The sequence below is a fragment of the Xenopus laevis genome, chromosome 4L, assembly GCF_017654675.1.
Source record: "Xenopus laevis strain J_2021 chromosome 4L, Xenopus_laevis_v10.1, whole genome shotgun sequence".
NCBI lineage: Eukaryota > Metazoa > Chordata > Amphibia > Anura > Pipidae > Xenopus > Xenopus laevis.
Window position 1 is genome coordinate 68,703,858 of NC_054377.1, and position 18,790 is coordinate 68,722,647.

Consider the following 18,790-nt stretch of genomic DNA (forward strand, 5'->3'; position numbering starts at 1 on the left):
GTTGCCAAACTTTTTAGTTGGTCTTCATTATTTTTTTTTTATATATATATATAGTTTTTGATTTATCTGCCTTCTTCTTCTGACTGCTTTCAAATAGGGGTCACCAACCCCATCTAAAAAGAAATGCTCTGTAAGGCTACTAATGTATTGTTATTGCTACTTTCGATTACTCGTCTTTCTATTCAGGCTCTCTCCTATTCATATTCCAGTCTCTTATTCAAATCAATGCATGGTTGTTAGGCTCTAGCAACCAGAATGCTCCAATTGCAAAGTGGAGAGCTGCTGAATAAAAAGCTAATTAAGGCAAAACACAAATAATAAAAAATGAAAACCAATTGCAAATAGTCTCGTATCACTCTCTACATCATACTAAAAGTTAACTCAAAGCAGAACAACCCCTTCAATGCTTGCCCTATGGCGGGTGCCAAGGACAAGTCTGGTCTGTGCCTCCTGGAGATGTGGTCTGCACCTTGCACAGGGTGTTTTTAGCTGGCGTGAGGTGCAGACAGCAGCCAGACCAATGAAAAAAGTGCTGGTTGGATGAGCATTAAGGGATGTGCTCTAGCATCCCCACTTCTTACCCGGTCTTTTTAAATTACCCCAATTAATTTAGCTTTTTCTAATATATTGTAAGCTCTACATGGTAGAGTCTCCTCCGTTGCCACTTAACCTCTGTATACTTATTTGTTATAGTACTTGTCCTCCTTGAATCTATTTTTGATATTGTAAAATTGTACAGAGCTGCGTATCCCAGTTGCTCTATAAAATATTTGAACATCCAGACATATAAATGTAAAGCCATATTCCATTTCTCTGGTAGAATCAGGGTAAATTATCTGCCAAAACCTAGGAAAGAGTAGGGGTTTGACTGTCTGTGTAACTGCTTGGTTTACTCTGTTTTGCAGACTATCACCACTTGCAACTGAAGATAGGAGGCATTTTGAGCTTGATTTGTATCTTTAAGTTGCTCTTTGATACCTACGAAACATACTAACTTCCGCGTGTGCCATAACGCAGGTGACTTTTCATTATAGCCGGAGCAAGACAGAGGGAAGGCGTTCGGGGAGATTAGTCGCCCCAAATAAGAGGCGATTAGTCGCCAGGTGACTAAACCTCCCCGAATCGCCAGGTGTGCCCTTACCCTAAAATGAAGACCCGAGGCACAATTGTCTACTTCTTTAGGCAACATATGTGAACTTTCACTTGTCATGTTCCACAAAGCTGATTATGCTTGTGAAAAAGGCAGACACCAAATATACATGAAGCCAACTATCATGGAAACCTGTAAATTCATACTAACAATGCCGGCATGAAATACAGGAGCAGGATTAAGTTGCAGTCAGATAAGTGACACTTTGTACCAAACAGAGTCGCATTAGATAAACCAGCAGATTACATTTCTTCAGGCAGGGATGAGCAATCTGATAGTCAGTGGATTTTCAGAGGTTAATTGGACACTTTGCAGTAGTTTCATGTGTTTTCAATGTCCTTTTCCTTATTAGAAGCAGAGGTGCTGTTCCATCCAGTGCTGGAAGTGCCGGCCAATCTGCTGAGTAGGAAGAGCAGAGCTGGTGCGGCCAAGTAATGTTCATCTGGAAAAACAGTGTCAGAGTAGAATGAATGTACTTGGAGACTGGTACAGAAACCAGGGTCAGTCCATGGTGACAAATAATATTAAAATGTTGAAATCATCTGTACGTCTAAAAAGGACTACACTGGTTTCTGTGCAAGTCTACTAATTATGCACAAACTTGTTCCCATAAACTTCAGTAGATTTAGCCATATCCACTTAAGTGTATAATACTGATACGGTAGATTCCAATTCTGACTTCCTTCTCCACAGGACAGTCCTGAATTCTGCTTAGATAATTCCAATGGAAAAATCCCATGAGTATTTTTTTACTTTCAGATGTCTATATCGATATACAGTGGAACCCTGCTTTTAAGTACCTGAACATTACGGTTCCCCAGATATTACATTGTTTCTTTGCAGTCCAACGCAAGTAAGCAGCATTATTTTCTTCCAGGATTTTATGTTTTCCAGATTTTATACTGTACATATTTCTTGTGGTCCCGGGAAACATAAACACGGGGTTCTAATGTATACAGGTATGGAACCTGTTACCATAAATCACAAAGCAGAGAGTCTTATACAGTATAGAACTCCAACCATACTCTGATTTAAATAATATATTCAAGGGGTGTGGAACATCATTTGAATTGCTTCTATATACAGAATATATATTTTGATATATCTATATTTATACATAGAGATATATGTAGATGAGACCAGCAATCTAGTGGTTGCTATCCATCAACACAATATAAACTTAATTAACAAATTTCCCAGAGTCTAAGGGCAGGACTACACGGCCGTTTCCGCCGCGATCCGCTGTGCAAAATCGCAGGCGTCACGTCGGATGCGACAGAAATAAGGTAAGTAATTCAATTGTCGCATTGTTGATGCAACGTGACACGACTGTCGGATGCAGCTGACCTAGGGGCACAAAGATTTGAAATTTGCCCTGGTTGAAGGCCTGGCACAAGTCCCATGCCACGAGTTTTCTGAGCAGTAAGGAGCACAGTAAGGATATGTGGTCTGCCTGTGTATGGCCTCCTTAAGTCTCTCTCTCTCTCTCTCTCTCTCTCTCTCTCTCTCTCTCTCTCTCTCTCTCTCTCTCTCTCTCTCTCTCTCTCTCTCTCTCTCTCTCTCTCTCTATACATGTCCCTGATAGTTTAAAACAGAGCTGTCCAACTCTTTCCTTGTACAGGTGTGGGATCCATTATCAGGACACCCCTTATCCAGAAACGGATTTCCTTTTCTCTTTGCTTATTTAATGTTTACATGATTTTCTAGTAGACTTAAGATATGAAGATCCAAATCACGGAAAGATCCGTAATTCAGAAAGCCCCAGGTACCGAGCATTCTGGATAACAGGTCCCACACCTGTACAACATAGCTAAAGGATTATCCCCTCTATCCCCTACTAACATAACTGGGACCAGTTCCTAATATAATTAATTATTCATAATGATGCTTCATTGGAGCTTTAATAAAATGTGTGTAATTTGCTCTGCCTTGTGTTGTCCAAACTTATAATGCCATAAAATTATATTATAATTATACAGTGTACAGCATATATCCTATTCTGTTTACAGATTTATATAGCACATCTGTTTCTAAACGTATGACAAGGGGTCTGATGAAATGGCAGTGGGATTCACAGTATTTCATCTGTATCAGACTTCCGGCATTCATCTTAAACCTCCTTGCCCCTGACGTGAGCATGCTCAGTTTGCTCCTCTTCCCCCCACTCCCTTCTCTGCTGTAATCTGAGTCCAGAGCTATAAATCAGCAGGGAGAGACTCAAGCAGGAAGTGATGTCACACCAAGCTAATACTGCAGCTGCTATCCTAAACAAACAGAGAGCTTCTAGAGCGTTTTACTCAGGTATGGTAAAGTATTCTACAGAATAAATATAGCATTCTAGCTTGCACTATTGCAGCTAATCTATTGGCAATAAAATTACTCCATAGCTTTCCTTCTCCTTTAAAGCTGTGTTTTTAAAGCTGATTAAGGAAAGCCATCACTGTGCTTCATCAGTCTTTACCTGATTAATTAATCTGTGTGTTTTGCAGTGCTTTAGGCAAGGTTAAACAGCAGCCTCCCTTTTGCGAAAATATTATACAACTTGTAAAGCGTCCAAGCCAATATGAAATGAGACTCCAACTTCAAATATGATTGGAAAAATATGGCCACAGGGCCGGTGCTGGCAGGTATTAAACATGACACGTATTACATCCCAGAAAATATTCTTCTGGTGTTTTCTCTCATGGTGCTGGCAGCCGCACAGTAGCAACTTAGCAGATATTGGAGAATTTTAGAATAATAACAGTGTGTATGAGTGGAATGCTGACTAGGTATTAGGAATTTTCCAGAGTGGTGGGTCCTAATGTTCTGTTCCTGGGCTAATATTATGTGTAAGCTTATTCGTCATAAACCAATTGAAAAAAGGCACTACAGTATGCAAAAGGAAAATAGGAAAATACAAAGGGAAACACAAGATGAGCATTGGGAAAGGCAATAATATGTTAGCTGGAGTAAAAATATACCAGATAGTTAAAAAAACAAAACAAAGGTAGTATACTTTCAACTTTAAAACCAATTCAATTATTGAAATTATAAGCAAAATGCCAAGGAAAGATTTAAATAATGGCACAGGATATGAGTGTGATATGAGTCTACCAGCTGTGTTAGATGACCTGGGGGGCTTTATAATGCATAAGAGCTAACACCAATTGAGTAATTACATATCAAAATGTGGCAAAGAGGTTTCTGGCCGAAAGAGCTTACAGTCACCGAGGTAGAGGAGACTGAACAAGGACTGAATTATGCATTTTAGAATTCAAACCAAGGTTTTTGCTCAACTGACAAAGATATAAAGACAGGTTTATTAAAACCTATTGAGGCGTTAAGATATTTAAGGAAAATATATACAACAATGTGTTGCACAAGCTAGACTAGAATATACTAGAACTTGCTTCTGTAAGTTTTAAGTTGCTTCTGTAAGTCCTTCTTTTCTTTTTCACTCCAGCAAAAAGTAGACATTGCAGACTGGACTGTTTAGATGGACTGGGCTAAGATCGAAAAGTTGAAAGAGAAGTGGTCTCTTACCAGAATACCCTGTGATATGAAGTGTGAAATTAGTTCATCTGCATGGGCAGTGATTCATCTATAACAACTAACAGGAATTGTGTATATATGCAGGAATGCTATCTAATATCTGGAATGCTCGGGACCTGGGGTTTTCCAGATAACGGATCCTTCCATAATTTAGTTCTTCATACCTTAAAATCATTTAAACGATTAAATAAACCCAATAAATAAAACCAATATGGATTTATGCAGCTTAGTTAATGTTTTAATATAACAGAGAAAAGGGAAACCAGTTTTAAAAATTATTTGCTTTAAATAAAGTGTATGGGAACTATCCTTCCCGTAATTCAGAGCTTTCTGGATGAAGGGTTTTTGGTTATGGGATTCCATACATGTAGACAGTCAATGTGAGCCTGCAGGGGTACTTTTGGACTCTTCCTTGGCAGGTAAAATACACCAGTGGTTAAGACACCCAATTTGCCATATCACTGAAGAAAATAGGGGAAATGTTGTCAAGCAAAAAGCAAAAAAAAAAAGGTTAAGGGTTGTTAGGGAGTTTTAATGAATACCCACTTACTGATTCCTAGAAAATTCTGTGGACTCATACGTTTCAGGGCCACAATAAGGATCTTACTGTCACGTGGACAGTAACCTATTATATCATCGCTGATCAAGGAGTTAAGGTTTTCAGAACTGAAGATTTGGCCTATTCTGAAACATTCCATTTTGCTAGGCTTATTCTGGCTCTAATCCTTCTCTTGAGGTTTTTTCTCTTAACTTAAATATTGGCTTGTAGGAAAGGAAAAATCTTGCCATGAAAAAAAATATTCATGGATAAATCTGGGCACTGAAACCTCTACTTGCAGGACGTATCAGCAGTACACTGTAAGAGAACTTGATAAACAATCCACTGATCAATTGCCATGTTAAAGGAGTTGTTCACCTTTACATTAACTTTTAATATGATGTAGAGAGTGATATTGTGAAATGATTTGCATTTGGTTTTCATGTATTATTTGTAGTTTTTCAGTTATTTCGGTTTTTATCCAGCAGCTCTTCAGTTTGCAAATTCAGCAATCTGGTTGCTAGGGTCCAAATTACCCGTGCAACCCTCCATTAAATTGATTAAGAGACTGGAATATGAATAGGAAAGGACCTGAATAGAAAGGCGAGTAATAAATAGTAGCAATAACAATAAATGTGTAGCCTTACAGAGCATGTGTTTTAAGATGAGGTCAGTGACCCCCGTTTGAAAGCTAGAAAGAGTCAGAAGAAGAAGGCAAATAAAAAATTATAAAAAAAGAAACCATGAAGGCCAATTGAAAAGTATCTTAGAATTAGCCATCCTATAACCTATATATCCTATAACATACTAATCATTAGCTTATAGGTGAACCACCTATAATATTACATGGGAGGTGGTGGGCTCGCCCATGGGGACAGAGGGTCCTCCTGAAGTGAAAGGTGGCTGCTACTCACAGAAGCGTGAGCTGATACCTGGACCCTGGGGTTTGTTTTGGGTTTTGGGATACCATACGTTACACCACCCCTCTAATATGTATTATTTGGCTCAATGCCACTGTCACTAGGCCACTGCTTTTTCTAGATGTTTATTTCTTTCTTTGTTAATTTTTTTTAGCTAGGCACGTAAATGACCCCTTGTATGTAGTAGGCACAGCACCATAAAAAATGTAATTTATAAAAATGGCTGTGGCATGGTTATACATGGAATTTGTGCCATGTTTCCATGCTTTTCAACTCATTGTGATGGTGCATTGCTCTCAGACCTACAGCATTGCATATTAACTGCAGGGTAGTTTTGTAACATAATATGTATAGTATCTTGGTTACCAGCTATACAAGTCCCACAAATCTGCCTGGTATGATGCAATAGTTTGTTCAGACTGCAGATGACACACGATTATTTTTAACCAGTTCTACTATGTATCTAACAACCTGGATTTTCTGTGTGTACTATAAGCCCCATACAGTGTTTGGGAGATGCCTCTAACGTTTATATACACATCTTACCTTTTTGCGACCATCTTTCTTAGCACGGGACTTGGCTGAACAGATGTTATGTTTGGTAGACTTAAATGACTCCAGTCGTCGCTTCATATTTTGCTGGAATACCTCTTTTTCCTGTCTAGCTTGCTCATCTGGGGTCATAAAATGTCGGCTGTAGTGTGCTTTGCACTGCAGATAATAATCATATCTATTATAATCATATAATACACACATGCACACAGTATAATGGAAATAATCCCTTACGTATACTCTCATAAAACACATAAGCTTTACTTATACAGTAAAATATATCCAGATAATTGACACTCTTGATGTTAGACTTATGACTACATGAATGCATCTCATGGATGATACAGTATGCTTTTAGACAGACAGTTTTACTGTCTGTACTCAAATGACAGCCATACCCTCCACATACAGGCACATGTAAAAACATGTATTGTTTTCCATAAGATGACTGAGGCACACTAGTATCGTGCATGCCACTAAATGACTGGACCTCCACTATGCAGAATGACCGGCCTTCCATCCCCACTTATTACTACTGTTCCACATAACTTCCTATGCACCTTCATACAGCCTATTTCTACCCCAGGAAAAAATACATATTATATAGAGATAGTATGTATACTGTATACAGTTAATAGTAAGGATTTTCCCAGTTACCTTGGAGCACAATGACCTTTTCAAAATCACTTAGCTTTCTGCCTATCTCCTCCAATTTTCCACTATAACTAATAACATTCAGTTTAATAGTACACTGTACTGGGTAAGTCATACCTTAGAAAAAAATCACTAAATAAAATATATTATAAAAAATTGCACGCATGCATCATGTCACCAAAAGTTCTGTGAACATATAATGTGGTTCTGCAGGCCAAATACTTTTATTTTATTTCTACTGATACTTCATTTCTTGACGGAATGTTTACTTTTGCCACATTCAGTATGCTTGATCGTTTTTATATAATAATAAAATAAACGAATATATATGTGTATAAATTACATCACTGAGTCTTAGATGACAGTGGAACTGTTGTAATTTGTGATGTTGAATTATTTAACAAATGTGCATATAGAGATGTACTTCTCATTCTATGGAAGTCCTAATTTTATTTCTGCTTACATTTTATTTCTGCTTAATAAATATGGCAAAACTGTTATGTTTGAAATCAAAAACTAGTGTATTAAATTCAATAAGGTAGCCTTACTAAATAAGGCAGATTAAAATGAAAAAAATATTGTGGGTTTAACCAGGGACCCAAAAATTAATTATGGCCATAAAATTGTCTAATGGTTGTTTAGTAGCATGAAAATGTGAAGGGTTAGAATGCCTACCCTCCGGCGAGTCTTATATAGGCTTCCACGTAGTACATGATGCATGACAGCATCTTCCTTGTCTCTCCCACTTCTTACAGTGTCTATGACTTGCAGATCCAAGCACGCCTTACTCCCATTCTCTCTTCTGCATGCGGAACAGTGGAAGTTAGCAGAAGCAAGTGGAAAACAACTGTCAACCACAATCTGAATCTATAAAGTGAGAGTTAGAAGGCACTAGAAAGTCCTGTTTTTTTAAAATGGACAGACAAAGAATAAGTATATATTTGTAAATCAGAATGCTTAATTTGTGCAGGCTCTTTAATCTTTATACAAGACCAGTATATCGTAAATCATACTGAGCATCAGATATTTCGAAGAAAAAATTATTTATAAAAAATAAAATCGATTGCTCTCTGTACAGACTATAACTGCATTGTAATGGTATTCATATTTCAACTTACAGGAGATTAGTCACGGAGGTCTCAGACATCGAAGCACGGCTTGGCATTGATGGCAGAGACAGTCTGTCAGGTGATACAATATGGCCACCCTGCATTAAAAGATACATATTTTATAGTTTGATGTTTTTGTAAAGATTCCTTACTTTTTCTTTAACTACTCATTCAGCCTAACCTGAAGGATATCTTTCTTTACAAAACATGACCATACATACACTTCATTCCACTGACACAGCCAACATTAGCTGAAAGCAAAGACAAATAAAGCTGCGGGGCTTAATGAAAAGGTTAGGAACATACAGGTTGTTATTTAATATGAGCATAATAAAAAGGGTAGATCTGTTGAGAGCCCTATACTTTACATACCACAGGCATGCAATCAGTCAGCTATACCCAGGAGGCAAGGTAAAGTATCACCATCATGCTAAAAAAAAATCTAAACAAAGAAGTAAGGTTGCAGGCAAGAGGTGTCACTTTTCTACTCATTTAGCTGAATTGATTGGCCTCTGCTCAAGTACTGTTTAGGAGAGTAAAAAGAAATTCCATCTTTCACAAATTCTGGCTTATATTACAAAACGTCCCCTAACCGCGGGTTATGAACAGGTTCTTGCTTCTCCTGAGATTGTGGTAAAAATGTAATTTGGATTAATTTAAATGTATCATCCATTCTGAGCACAGGATAGAGGCACTGATCATATTACCAACTGCCTATACGTTTTAATTATGGCTAAACAATCCAAAACTGACAGATGTCACGGAACTGCACACATGAAATTAAGCAAGTTTTAAAATCTAACTTTTAGCTCCAAAAGAGAATTATTTTTATTAGGTCTTGTAATATGAAAACACATAGCACTAGTTAAATCAGTGAACTTGTGATAAATCAGTAGATCTGCAATCACCTGAACATTTCTAGCTTAAAGGGATACTGTCATGGGAAAACATGTTTTTTTTCAAAACGTATCAGTTAATAGTGCTGCCCCAGCAGAATTCTGCACTGATATCCATTTTTCAAAAGAGCAAACAGATTTTGTTATATTCAATTTTGAAATCTGACATGGGGCTAGACATATTGTCAGTTTACCAGCTGCCCCTAGTCATGTGGTTTGTGCTCTGATAAACTACAGTCACTCTTTACTGCTGTACTGCAAATTGGAGTGATATCACCCCTCCCCCCCCCCCCCCCAGCAGCCTAACAACAGAACACTGGGAAGGTAACCAGATAGCAGCTCCCTAACACAAGATAACAGCTCCCTGGTAGATATAAGAACAGCACTCCATAGTTAAATCCAGGTCCCACTGAGACTGATTCAGTTACATTAAGTAGGAGAAACAGCAGCCTGCCAGAAAGTAGTTCCATCCTAAAGTGCAGGCACAAGTCACATGACTGGGGCAGCTGGGAAACTAACAATATGTCTAGGCCCCGTGTCAGATTTCAAAATTGAATATAATAAAATCTGTTTTTTTGAGAAATGGATTTCAGTGCAGAATTCTGCTGGAGCAGCACTATTAACTGATTCATTTTGAAAAAAAACATGTTTTCCCATGACAGTATCCCTTTAAGTGGCAAAAGTGGGGTAATGTCATAAAACGCTTATCATAATAACATAGTAAGTTAGGTTGAAAAAAAAAAAAAATACTTATCCATCAATTCAAACTTTTATGTCAATATATAACCTGCCTAACTGCTAGTTCATCCAAAGGAAGGGGAAAACCCCATTTGAAGCCTCTCCAATTTGCCTCAGATGGGGAAAATTTTCTTCCCGACTCCAAGATGGATCAACTTGTACTATGAGCCATCATCATCTAGTAACCCATAACCACAAGCTAGTAGGAAACATTCACTGGTCTTGTATTGGAAAACAAATGTGATGGTTTCCTATGGGTTACCAGACCTGTAGCAAACATAAATTAAAAAAATAAATTATGCTCTCATCTCTGATTTAACATGGCTTTAAGTTTGAGACAAGATAGAACTATGAATTCAGAAAGGAATTATATAACCATCTTATAAGTGATATGCATTATTAATTGTGAAACTAATACTTGTATGCAGTTCATAGAGAACCATTATTATATGAGTTATTGTCTACACTGACATATTAAGAAGAGAGTGTATATGGCTCCAATCATGATTTGTAAATCTCTATATAGAGGGAAAAGCACCAGCCATGATTCTTGTATAGTCCATAGTAAAAGTGACTCTGAGTAATGCTGTAACATTTTCACAGATCTATTTTTGAATGGTGGTTTTGAAAGAGCAACAGATTGCCACCACCCCTGTCACAAACGGAGAGGCAATTGTACAGCTGAGAGATTAGAGGCTTGAGTGCTTGCTGGTTACAATGTCTGTGACATTCACCAGTCACCAGTTTCCCAGTAAAATGTATTGTTTATTTTAACTTTTTCTTTGGATCTAAGCAAGTGTAATAGGGTTTGCACAGAAAAAAAACCCCAGCAGTGGAGTTCCCAGAGGTGCCAAGATGTGCAGTCTGGAGATGTATCTAACTATAGGAAACACCATGGTGACCCCTTTTCAAATCTGTAGGGTAAGTGTCCCTGAAAGGTTAGTTCTCAGTTGTGAATTATGGAAAATCTAAACACAAATATACATTCAGGGAGTCTTTAGGTCTCAGTTAACCAATCTGAAGTATGACTTAACTGTGATAACACTGCATAAGTGTCTGTATTGTTAAATAAAGAGGCAATGGATATCACACAGTAGTTGTAGAACTACAACGCTCCGCCTACCACTTACCACCATACTTAACACAACATACTGAGAGTTTTAGTCAATGGAAGAAAAGGCACAATTAAAATTAAAAACTGATATTGTTCACCAATTTTAAATGATTCAGGTTTTATTGGAAGAGATGCTACTGATATAATCACTTCCATGCTTCCAAGTAAGCACTGGCATATCCAGTGACTCATTCTATGTCAAGTAGTCCTGTACTTAGTAGGTCTTGCTGACCGTCTCAGGGTGAGTATATACAGTAATGTGCAGTGCATTTCTCTGTTGCCCTTTCATTTATTCATAGGTTGCGGAAAGACCTGACGCCAGAGGGATGAGTGCTGAGTGACACAATACTAACATAGGCAGCAGCTGCTTCCGTCCCACTGAGCACAAGCATGTCCTTTTCTTACCAGAGAGTTCTGTGGTCATCTGTGATCAGCCCCCACTGTATCGGGAACTGGTATTGTGTTGCTTTAAAAAAGTCACTTAACCCCTGACATCCCAGGGGGGCAGGAAATTAGTCACCTGAAAATGATAAATATAGCACCCAGTCATAGCTACCTGATCTGCTAGATTTAGAGCATCACGAATATTGAGTTTGTAGCAGACTTCCCAAATTTCATCTTTGATCCGATAAGCCGATTTCCTCATTAACCACTGGCTCAGATATTTCTTATCAAATTGTTCCCATCTGTTCAACATGGGGAGGAAAGAGAAAATCAGGCTCAGCAAAAAGAGACCAAGGCTGTTAGACACAGCAAATTGTCAGGAAATAGAGAGCTTGGCGTTGAATGAATTGTTAGAGTCAATTACCTACAGACGATTGCAGGGCATTTTTAATCTAAAGTTGTAACGCTATACTGATCTTTACTTTACAAATCACCAGGAGATTTATTTGATATTAAATAGGGTCTCATGAAGCCTCCTTTTTATTCCAGAAACAGATATAAAAATATTTTCATCCCACCACTAGTATAAAAAAGTGAGGAACCATACACAGGGAGCGGAGTTCACTTAAAGCTCAGCAAATTTGTAAGGGAACGTTACAGCCAGGTCTGGACTGAGAATCAAAATAGGCCCTGGCATTTCAGGTATACAGAGGCCCAAGCCCCTCCCCCACCAGCCCAATAGATATTCTATTTCATCTTACAGCAGCACCTTTGGCATTTGCCAGAACCCACAGAATGCCAGTGTGGGCCTGGTTACAGCTTTAGAAACACTGGACACCATAGTTATCAACAATCATTAAAGGGGTGCTTCACTTTTATGTTAACTTTCAGTATGTTATAGAGCGACCAGTTATAAGCAACTTTTCAAATGGTCTTCATTATTTTTTATAGATTTTTAATTATTTGCTGTCTTTTTCTGACTCTTTCCAACTTTCAAAGAGGGTCACATACCCCATCTTAAAAAACAAATGCTTTGTACAGAAACTAATTTATTGTTATTACTACTTTTTATTACTCATCTTTCTATTCAGGCCTCTCCTATTCATATTTCAGTCTCTTATTCAAAGCAATGCATAGTTGCTGGGGTAATTTGGACCGTAACAAACAGATTGCTGACATTGCAAACTGGAGAGCTGCTGAATAAAAAGCTAAATAACTAAAAAAAAAATAATAATAATTGAAAGCCAATTGCAAATTGTCTTGGAATATCACTCTCTACATCATACTAAAATTTAGGTGACCAACCCCTTTAACTTCCATGGACAGCTAGTTTTTTCTATTGTTTCCCTATGGAGATATTTGCCTCGGAAAGCAACAAGAGAGCAATTCTCAGTGTCTGTCCTTATCCTGAATGGACAAACTAAATCTATAAATATAATATATATTAGTATATTGCTAAAGTATAAGCCCTCTTAGCTACCACCACAAAACATCACCACCAATTCTACTGCTAATATTTCAAACTCTATAGTGGACTGGATTATAGCAAGTTTCACACTATTGCTCAAGGGTAATGAAGAAGCAATAACTGCAAAAACACTATTTATTGTGCACATTAGGTTGCTTAGTGGAACAGATTAAAAAGAGATGCTTATATTATTAATTCGGATAGAATTGCTTAAGATTCAGAACATTTTTTGAAACATGCTGAGGTCTTTCCCAGCTCTTTCTATTTGTGACTCCTCGGCAATTTTACATTCAAGTTAGAGGGATTGTGTCTGGTCAAGTACTAATGTGATTAATGAAGAAGGCATTTGCTTACAAGGGAATATCTATTTACTACTTCAGTGCTGTTTTTTATTAATTGCAGATGAGATGCCTAGAAGTCTTTGTCACTCTTGTTAATCAAAGCATTATTTTAAGTTGCTCATATTACTAGGACCCTGGCAGGGAACCTAGAAAGAAATGCTTTTATATATCTGATACATATGGATTTTTTAAAGGAAATTATTATGATTTCTTTATACATCCCCTCTTTTTGGAAACTGAATAGACACAGCCCAAGGTGAGGAAAATATTGTTTAAAATCTTATCTGTATCCTACAGGTAATTACAAAGAAAACAGAACAGGAGAATAAGACCAATTCATTTTATATGCACAGTTAAGCTGCCCTATATTGCCTACCATCTCAACCTTTTCGGACCATTCTGGCAAATGAATGACCTGTGTTATGGAGTTAAAACAGCCTCCCGATATATAAATGGATATCAGCCAATCATCTATTGGCTAGGTTTGAAAGTTTTGCCATTCAATCACCTCAAGGCCTTTGGTATAGGTCTCTCCCAAATGCTCTGCGAAAGCCCATATTGTAAATGGATCTTTGGCCGAAAAGCCAAACAACAGGATTAGCCTAATCCTGGACACAACCTGCGTGGCCATATCATGCAAACATCTACTCACTGGGTGAATTTACCAAATAAATGGATCTCCTTGTTTGGTTAGATTGAGTATACAAGATCCTGAGTAGGAAGTAGTTGATAACAAGTAATTCAACAATATGATGGTGACAAAATGACATTGTTTTTTATGTTTGAATATGCTTTTACAGGATTTAAGCATTTTCCCATTTAACACAATAATATTCCACAGTATCCCTTCTGATGAGATTTTTTTTTTTTTAACATTAATAATTTCATTTGTAACTGCATAAAATGTTCTGATAAAGGTTTTTTTTCGACTTTAAAATACTATGATGTAGAGTTGTAGACAGTGCTTTTTTATGTTATTTAGCTTTTTATTCAACAGCCCTCCAGTTTGTAATTTCAGCAATCTGCCCCAAATTACCCTAGCAACCATGTACTGACTTGAATACGAGCCTGGGATATGAAAAGGAGATAGCCAGTAGAGAAAGATGAGTAATAAAAAGTAGCGAATCCAAATTGAAAGCTGGAGTCAGAAAAAGAAGGAAATAATGTAACTATAAAAAAACAAATTAAGGCCAATTGAAAAGTTCTTTAGAATAAGACGTTCTATAGCATACTAAAAGTTAATTTAAGAACCACCCCTTTAATCCGTACATGCTAGGTAGGAGGAGAAAACAATGTTTGCTTTTTGCCAGTTGTTTAAACACGAAGGGAAAGTGAGAATACTTACTACAGTGTAGTACTTTACCTTATGGGAAAATAAATGGAAGTACCAGTTTTTGAAATTAAAATAAAGGGGATGGTGTACACACACACCCAAGCTGAATGGTGAAAGAAAGGTTAGCTTTGTCCAGAGCGTTATATGAGCAATTTGCATTAAACTGTAAACGTGCCAAATGCAAACTACCTAGCAAACAATAAAGTGAAACCCCTAAAACTAAACAAAACACAACCACAACCTGTCCTATATTTCAATTTGGAATGAATCTCTGACTTAAGTTGCTTTCCATCACAGAGCATGTACCATCCAGGCATTCACAACATGGCAGTAATGACACAACAAACTGAACTATTATTCCCTTCATTGTTGGTGAACCACATATATTTGCATAGTGGCACTATCACTTGCTGAACTACATTGTTAATAATGATAAGGGCAAAGACACACATGCGGTTTTACTGTGCGGTACTGCAGTGAGGTTTTTAAAAAAGCCGACTGCCTAAGGTGGACGGTTCCAACTGCAAATAGTAGAGAGTATTGTGTACTTACTACATTATAATTGTTAATTGTTCTAAAATATATTGGACTGTAACTGGCATGTAACAACGAATAAAAACGTAAATAAAAAAAAACAAGTGAGTTACACAAGTCTCTAACTTATTACAAGGATATTTATATATAAAAAAAAAAAAAAGCAGAGCGCCACGTAAACACACTTAGCAGTTTCAAGCTTAGACAATGGCACAGCGTATTTATGCAGTGGTCAGCTTTTTTAAAAACCGCACTGTGTTCCCGCACCGTAAAACTGCAAGTGTTTCCATGCTCTTAGTGTATTGTGTAATACAGGGGTCCCCCACCTGTAAGCCACGTTCAAATGTAAAAAGAGTTGGGTAGCAACACAAGCTTGAAAAAAGTGCAAAATAAGGGCTGTGATTCGCCTATAGGAGGTTCTATTTGGCAAGCCTTTAAACCAGGAATTAAGCAAAAATAAGCACCTGCTTTGAGGCCACTGGGAGCAACTTCCAAGGGGTTGGAGATCAACATGTTGTTCACAAGCCACTGGTTGGGGATCACTGGTATAATAGATTTATATTGAGCAATTTACTGTAAGTCCCTGGAACTTAGCAAAGAAACCAAAGCCATTCATTACTTTAAGTGTTCTTTACTGCCTTATATTGTTTAGTTGTTAACCTGTTATTAAACAACTTTGTTTCTACTTCTTATTTCACTACTCTCCTCCCACTAATTTTCTTTCTTTTTCCAGCCTTCTTTTCTTTAACCTACTTTCTTCTTATTCTGTTTCTTCCACCGGGAGGATGAGTGGTCTATATACATAATATACAGATAGACTATGGTCCTTATAATTAATGTTTTTAAATTTACAATACAATAATATAACATACAATAATAACCCTCAATATAATTGTATCCAACAGTCGTTCAAAGATATGTGCAGCATTTAACAGGTTAAAGATGAACATCCTAATGCTGCAGGAAAATGTTATTTTATTAAAATTTCTGTACCCAAGTTCTTTCATAAATGATTTAATCAATAATACTTTCCTGGAGGTGATAAAAAATGGAAGGGTATAGTAATATTTGAGAAATGTGATCCCACTGCAAGTGCAGAAAGGTATATGGTAGCTGATACATAGGTCTATTTGGCTAATGGCACACAGGCTTTTTGAAAACACTGTTCTTTACCTGTCACCACTTCCCACTGTAATTTACAGGAAATGCACTGCCTGAGGCACATATAGTGGTGACAGGCAAAACTCTTCTCAGAAATGCTCAAGCAAGTGTTCAGCCAACTTTTGGCATTCCTCAATGCAGTCATTCCATTAAGTATCTTGGTATTCAGCTTATGTCCAGTGCAGCCATATGGGGGTAGGGTTACCAGTTGTACAACTGTAAGGGACTCCATCATTTTTGGGGTCCTAAAAATCAATATATTATATACAGTAGCTCAGCATGTCATTGTCTATTATAGGTGATTTGAATAGCAGTTCCAAGTGGCAATCGTTACAGAAACTAGAAGAATAGATTAAACTTACTTGTCTCTCCAGTGATGGTAACCGTGGTGACCTACAATATCCTCTACAGCAGCCATTATGTGATCAAAGGCCTTAAAATAAAGAGAAGGATCATTTTCGGTAATGTGAGTACATCAGTGGGGCATAAAGTGGTATTTATATTTAAACCAGTATAATTACTACAATTGTGCATTTCTGGTTTGTGTCCTCAGTCCCTGTACCACATGGACAGTTAGGGGCCTATTTATCATGCCATGTAAAACATTGGAGAAAAACTTCACCAGTGATGTTGCCCATAGCAACAAGTTAGAAAACAAAAGCATAGATTCAATTGTTTGTTATGGGCAACAAGTTTTTGCATGATAAATGTTTGCCAAACATATTTATGTCACACCTTCCCATAAAAACCTCCCATTTCCACAGACATTAAGGGGCAGATTTATCAAGGGTCAAATTTTCTAGTTTTTATGGTCAAAACTGTTAAATTCGACTAGGGAATTGTTAAAATTTGATTTGAGTTTTTTAAAAAAATTTGAATTTCGAAATGTATGATACACTGGCCCTTTAAGAACTCGAATTCGACTATTCTACTATTTCGGAGAAAAAAACTTTAATCAAATACGATTCGAGTTTGTGGGTTAATCTTATTCACCCAGTTCAAAAAATTAGATTTTTTAATAAATTGTGATTGGTCGAATTTAGAGTTCATGGGAGTCTTAAATAACTCCCATGAACTCGAAATTCGACCCTTGATAAATCTGCCCCTAAGTGGAATGGGAAACATGCAGTCTATAACAGATGCTTCTGCAGATAAGCTGGTATTGTTCAGGAAATATGAGTGGCTTATACTTACTAACCTTCAAAAGCATATACAGTGGGTTTCCCATGGAAGTAAATTGAAAATATATATATGCCCAATATTCTTGCACAAAAGAGAAAACAGTACTAGAGTGAAAACAGTTGCTTGTCACTGATAATATCTATTTAAAAAGACATACATGTTCATGTAGCTCCTCATTTAGAGTTGGCTTGTGGTGATCACATCTCTTTACCTTTAGCCATTTGACTAGAGGCTTGATGGTCAGACCCTGTAATAGGAAAAAATAATCTTATTATCTGTTAATATCAGCATGTACCAATGTTCCTTCTAATTTAAGTTTGGTTGTATGCACAAAAGATATCTTTTATGTGCTCTTTTTTTTAAAAAAAAAGTGCAATAATTTATTTATTTACAAAAAAAATGTACGGGGAGACACCTGTTGCAGTTTCTAATGATATTAATGTGTACTTTTAGCATTTTTGCCAGACTAGTTAACTACAACGTCCTAAAAAATAATAACAGAGTTGTTAAAAGTCATTTTGCAATGTGTGTGCATGGGTGCAAAGTGAACTTTATTTTATTAATAAAAACTGCATTTTATCCAGTTATAAAAGCTGGTCTGACAGCTTTGTTTTTTTGCTTGGATATGTAGAAGGGCAAGTGCTCAGCAGGAGCAGGGAAAGAATAGAAAACATTAAAACAAAAACTTATATAGTGTAGTATTTTTTATTTCCAAGGTGATTACAAAAACTGCATTGTGAATTATAGTTCCACCCGATTAACAACAGTATGTATGTGACCCTTGTATTTTGTCACCACATTTTAATTACAGACATCATATGTGGGCTAAAATCCAGTGCTCATGTGTCGATATGAAAAATAGCAAATAAAAAATGGAAATAAAACATAAAAAAGATAAAAAATACAAAATAAAAGGATTTTTTCCACAATCTGTGATATAAAGTGCTCCACACCAGCGATCTACTACTCACAAGACAAATAGTTCTTTCAGGCGTATCAAGTTATAGGGTCAGGTTCCTCACTGCATACAGATGCTGATTCTCATATATAGGAAAGGGGGTGGAGAGACGCTTCATAGGTAAAACCTGCTTTTATTTGATAAAATCATAAATAAAACCGCACTCACGTTTTTAAAAGCGAATTTTCACTCATAGAATAAGTCCATTCATCCTCCACTTTAGT

At 37.0% G+C, this 18,790-nt stretch overlaps 1 protein-coding gene across 1 annotated transcript in view; it reads right to left on the reverse strand.

The window, feature by feature from the left end:
• LOC108714139 (sodium/hydrogen exchanger 5) overlaps positions 1 to 18,790 on the reverse strand; it is a 70,289-nt gene that overhangs the window by 3,493 nt on the left and 48,006 nt on the right. Inside the window, exons 8-13 of the mRNA XM_018258061.2 lie at positions 17,766 to 17,855; positions 16,789 to 16,859; positions 11,762 to 11,891; positions 8,467 to 8,555; positions 8,024 to 8,150; positions 6,689 to 6,853 (exon numbers count right to left, since the gene is read on the reverse strand). Coding sequence (XP_018113550.1) covers positions 6,689 to 6,853; positions 8,024 to 8,150; positions 8,467 to 8,555; positions 11,762 to 11,891; positions 16,789 to 16,859; positions 17,766 to 17,855 — 672 coding nt within the window. The remainder of the gene's footprint in view (positions 1 to 6,688; positions 6,854 to 8,023; positions 8,151 to 8,466; positions 8,556 to 11,761; positions 11,892 to 16,788; positions 16,860 to 17,765; positions 17,856 to 18,790) is intronic.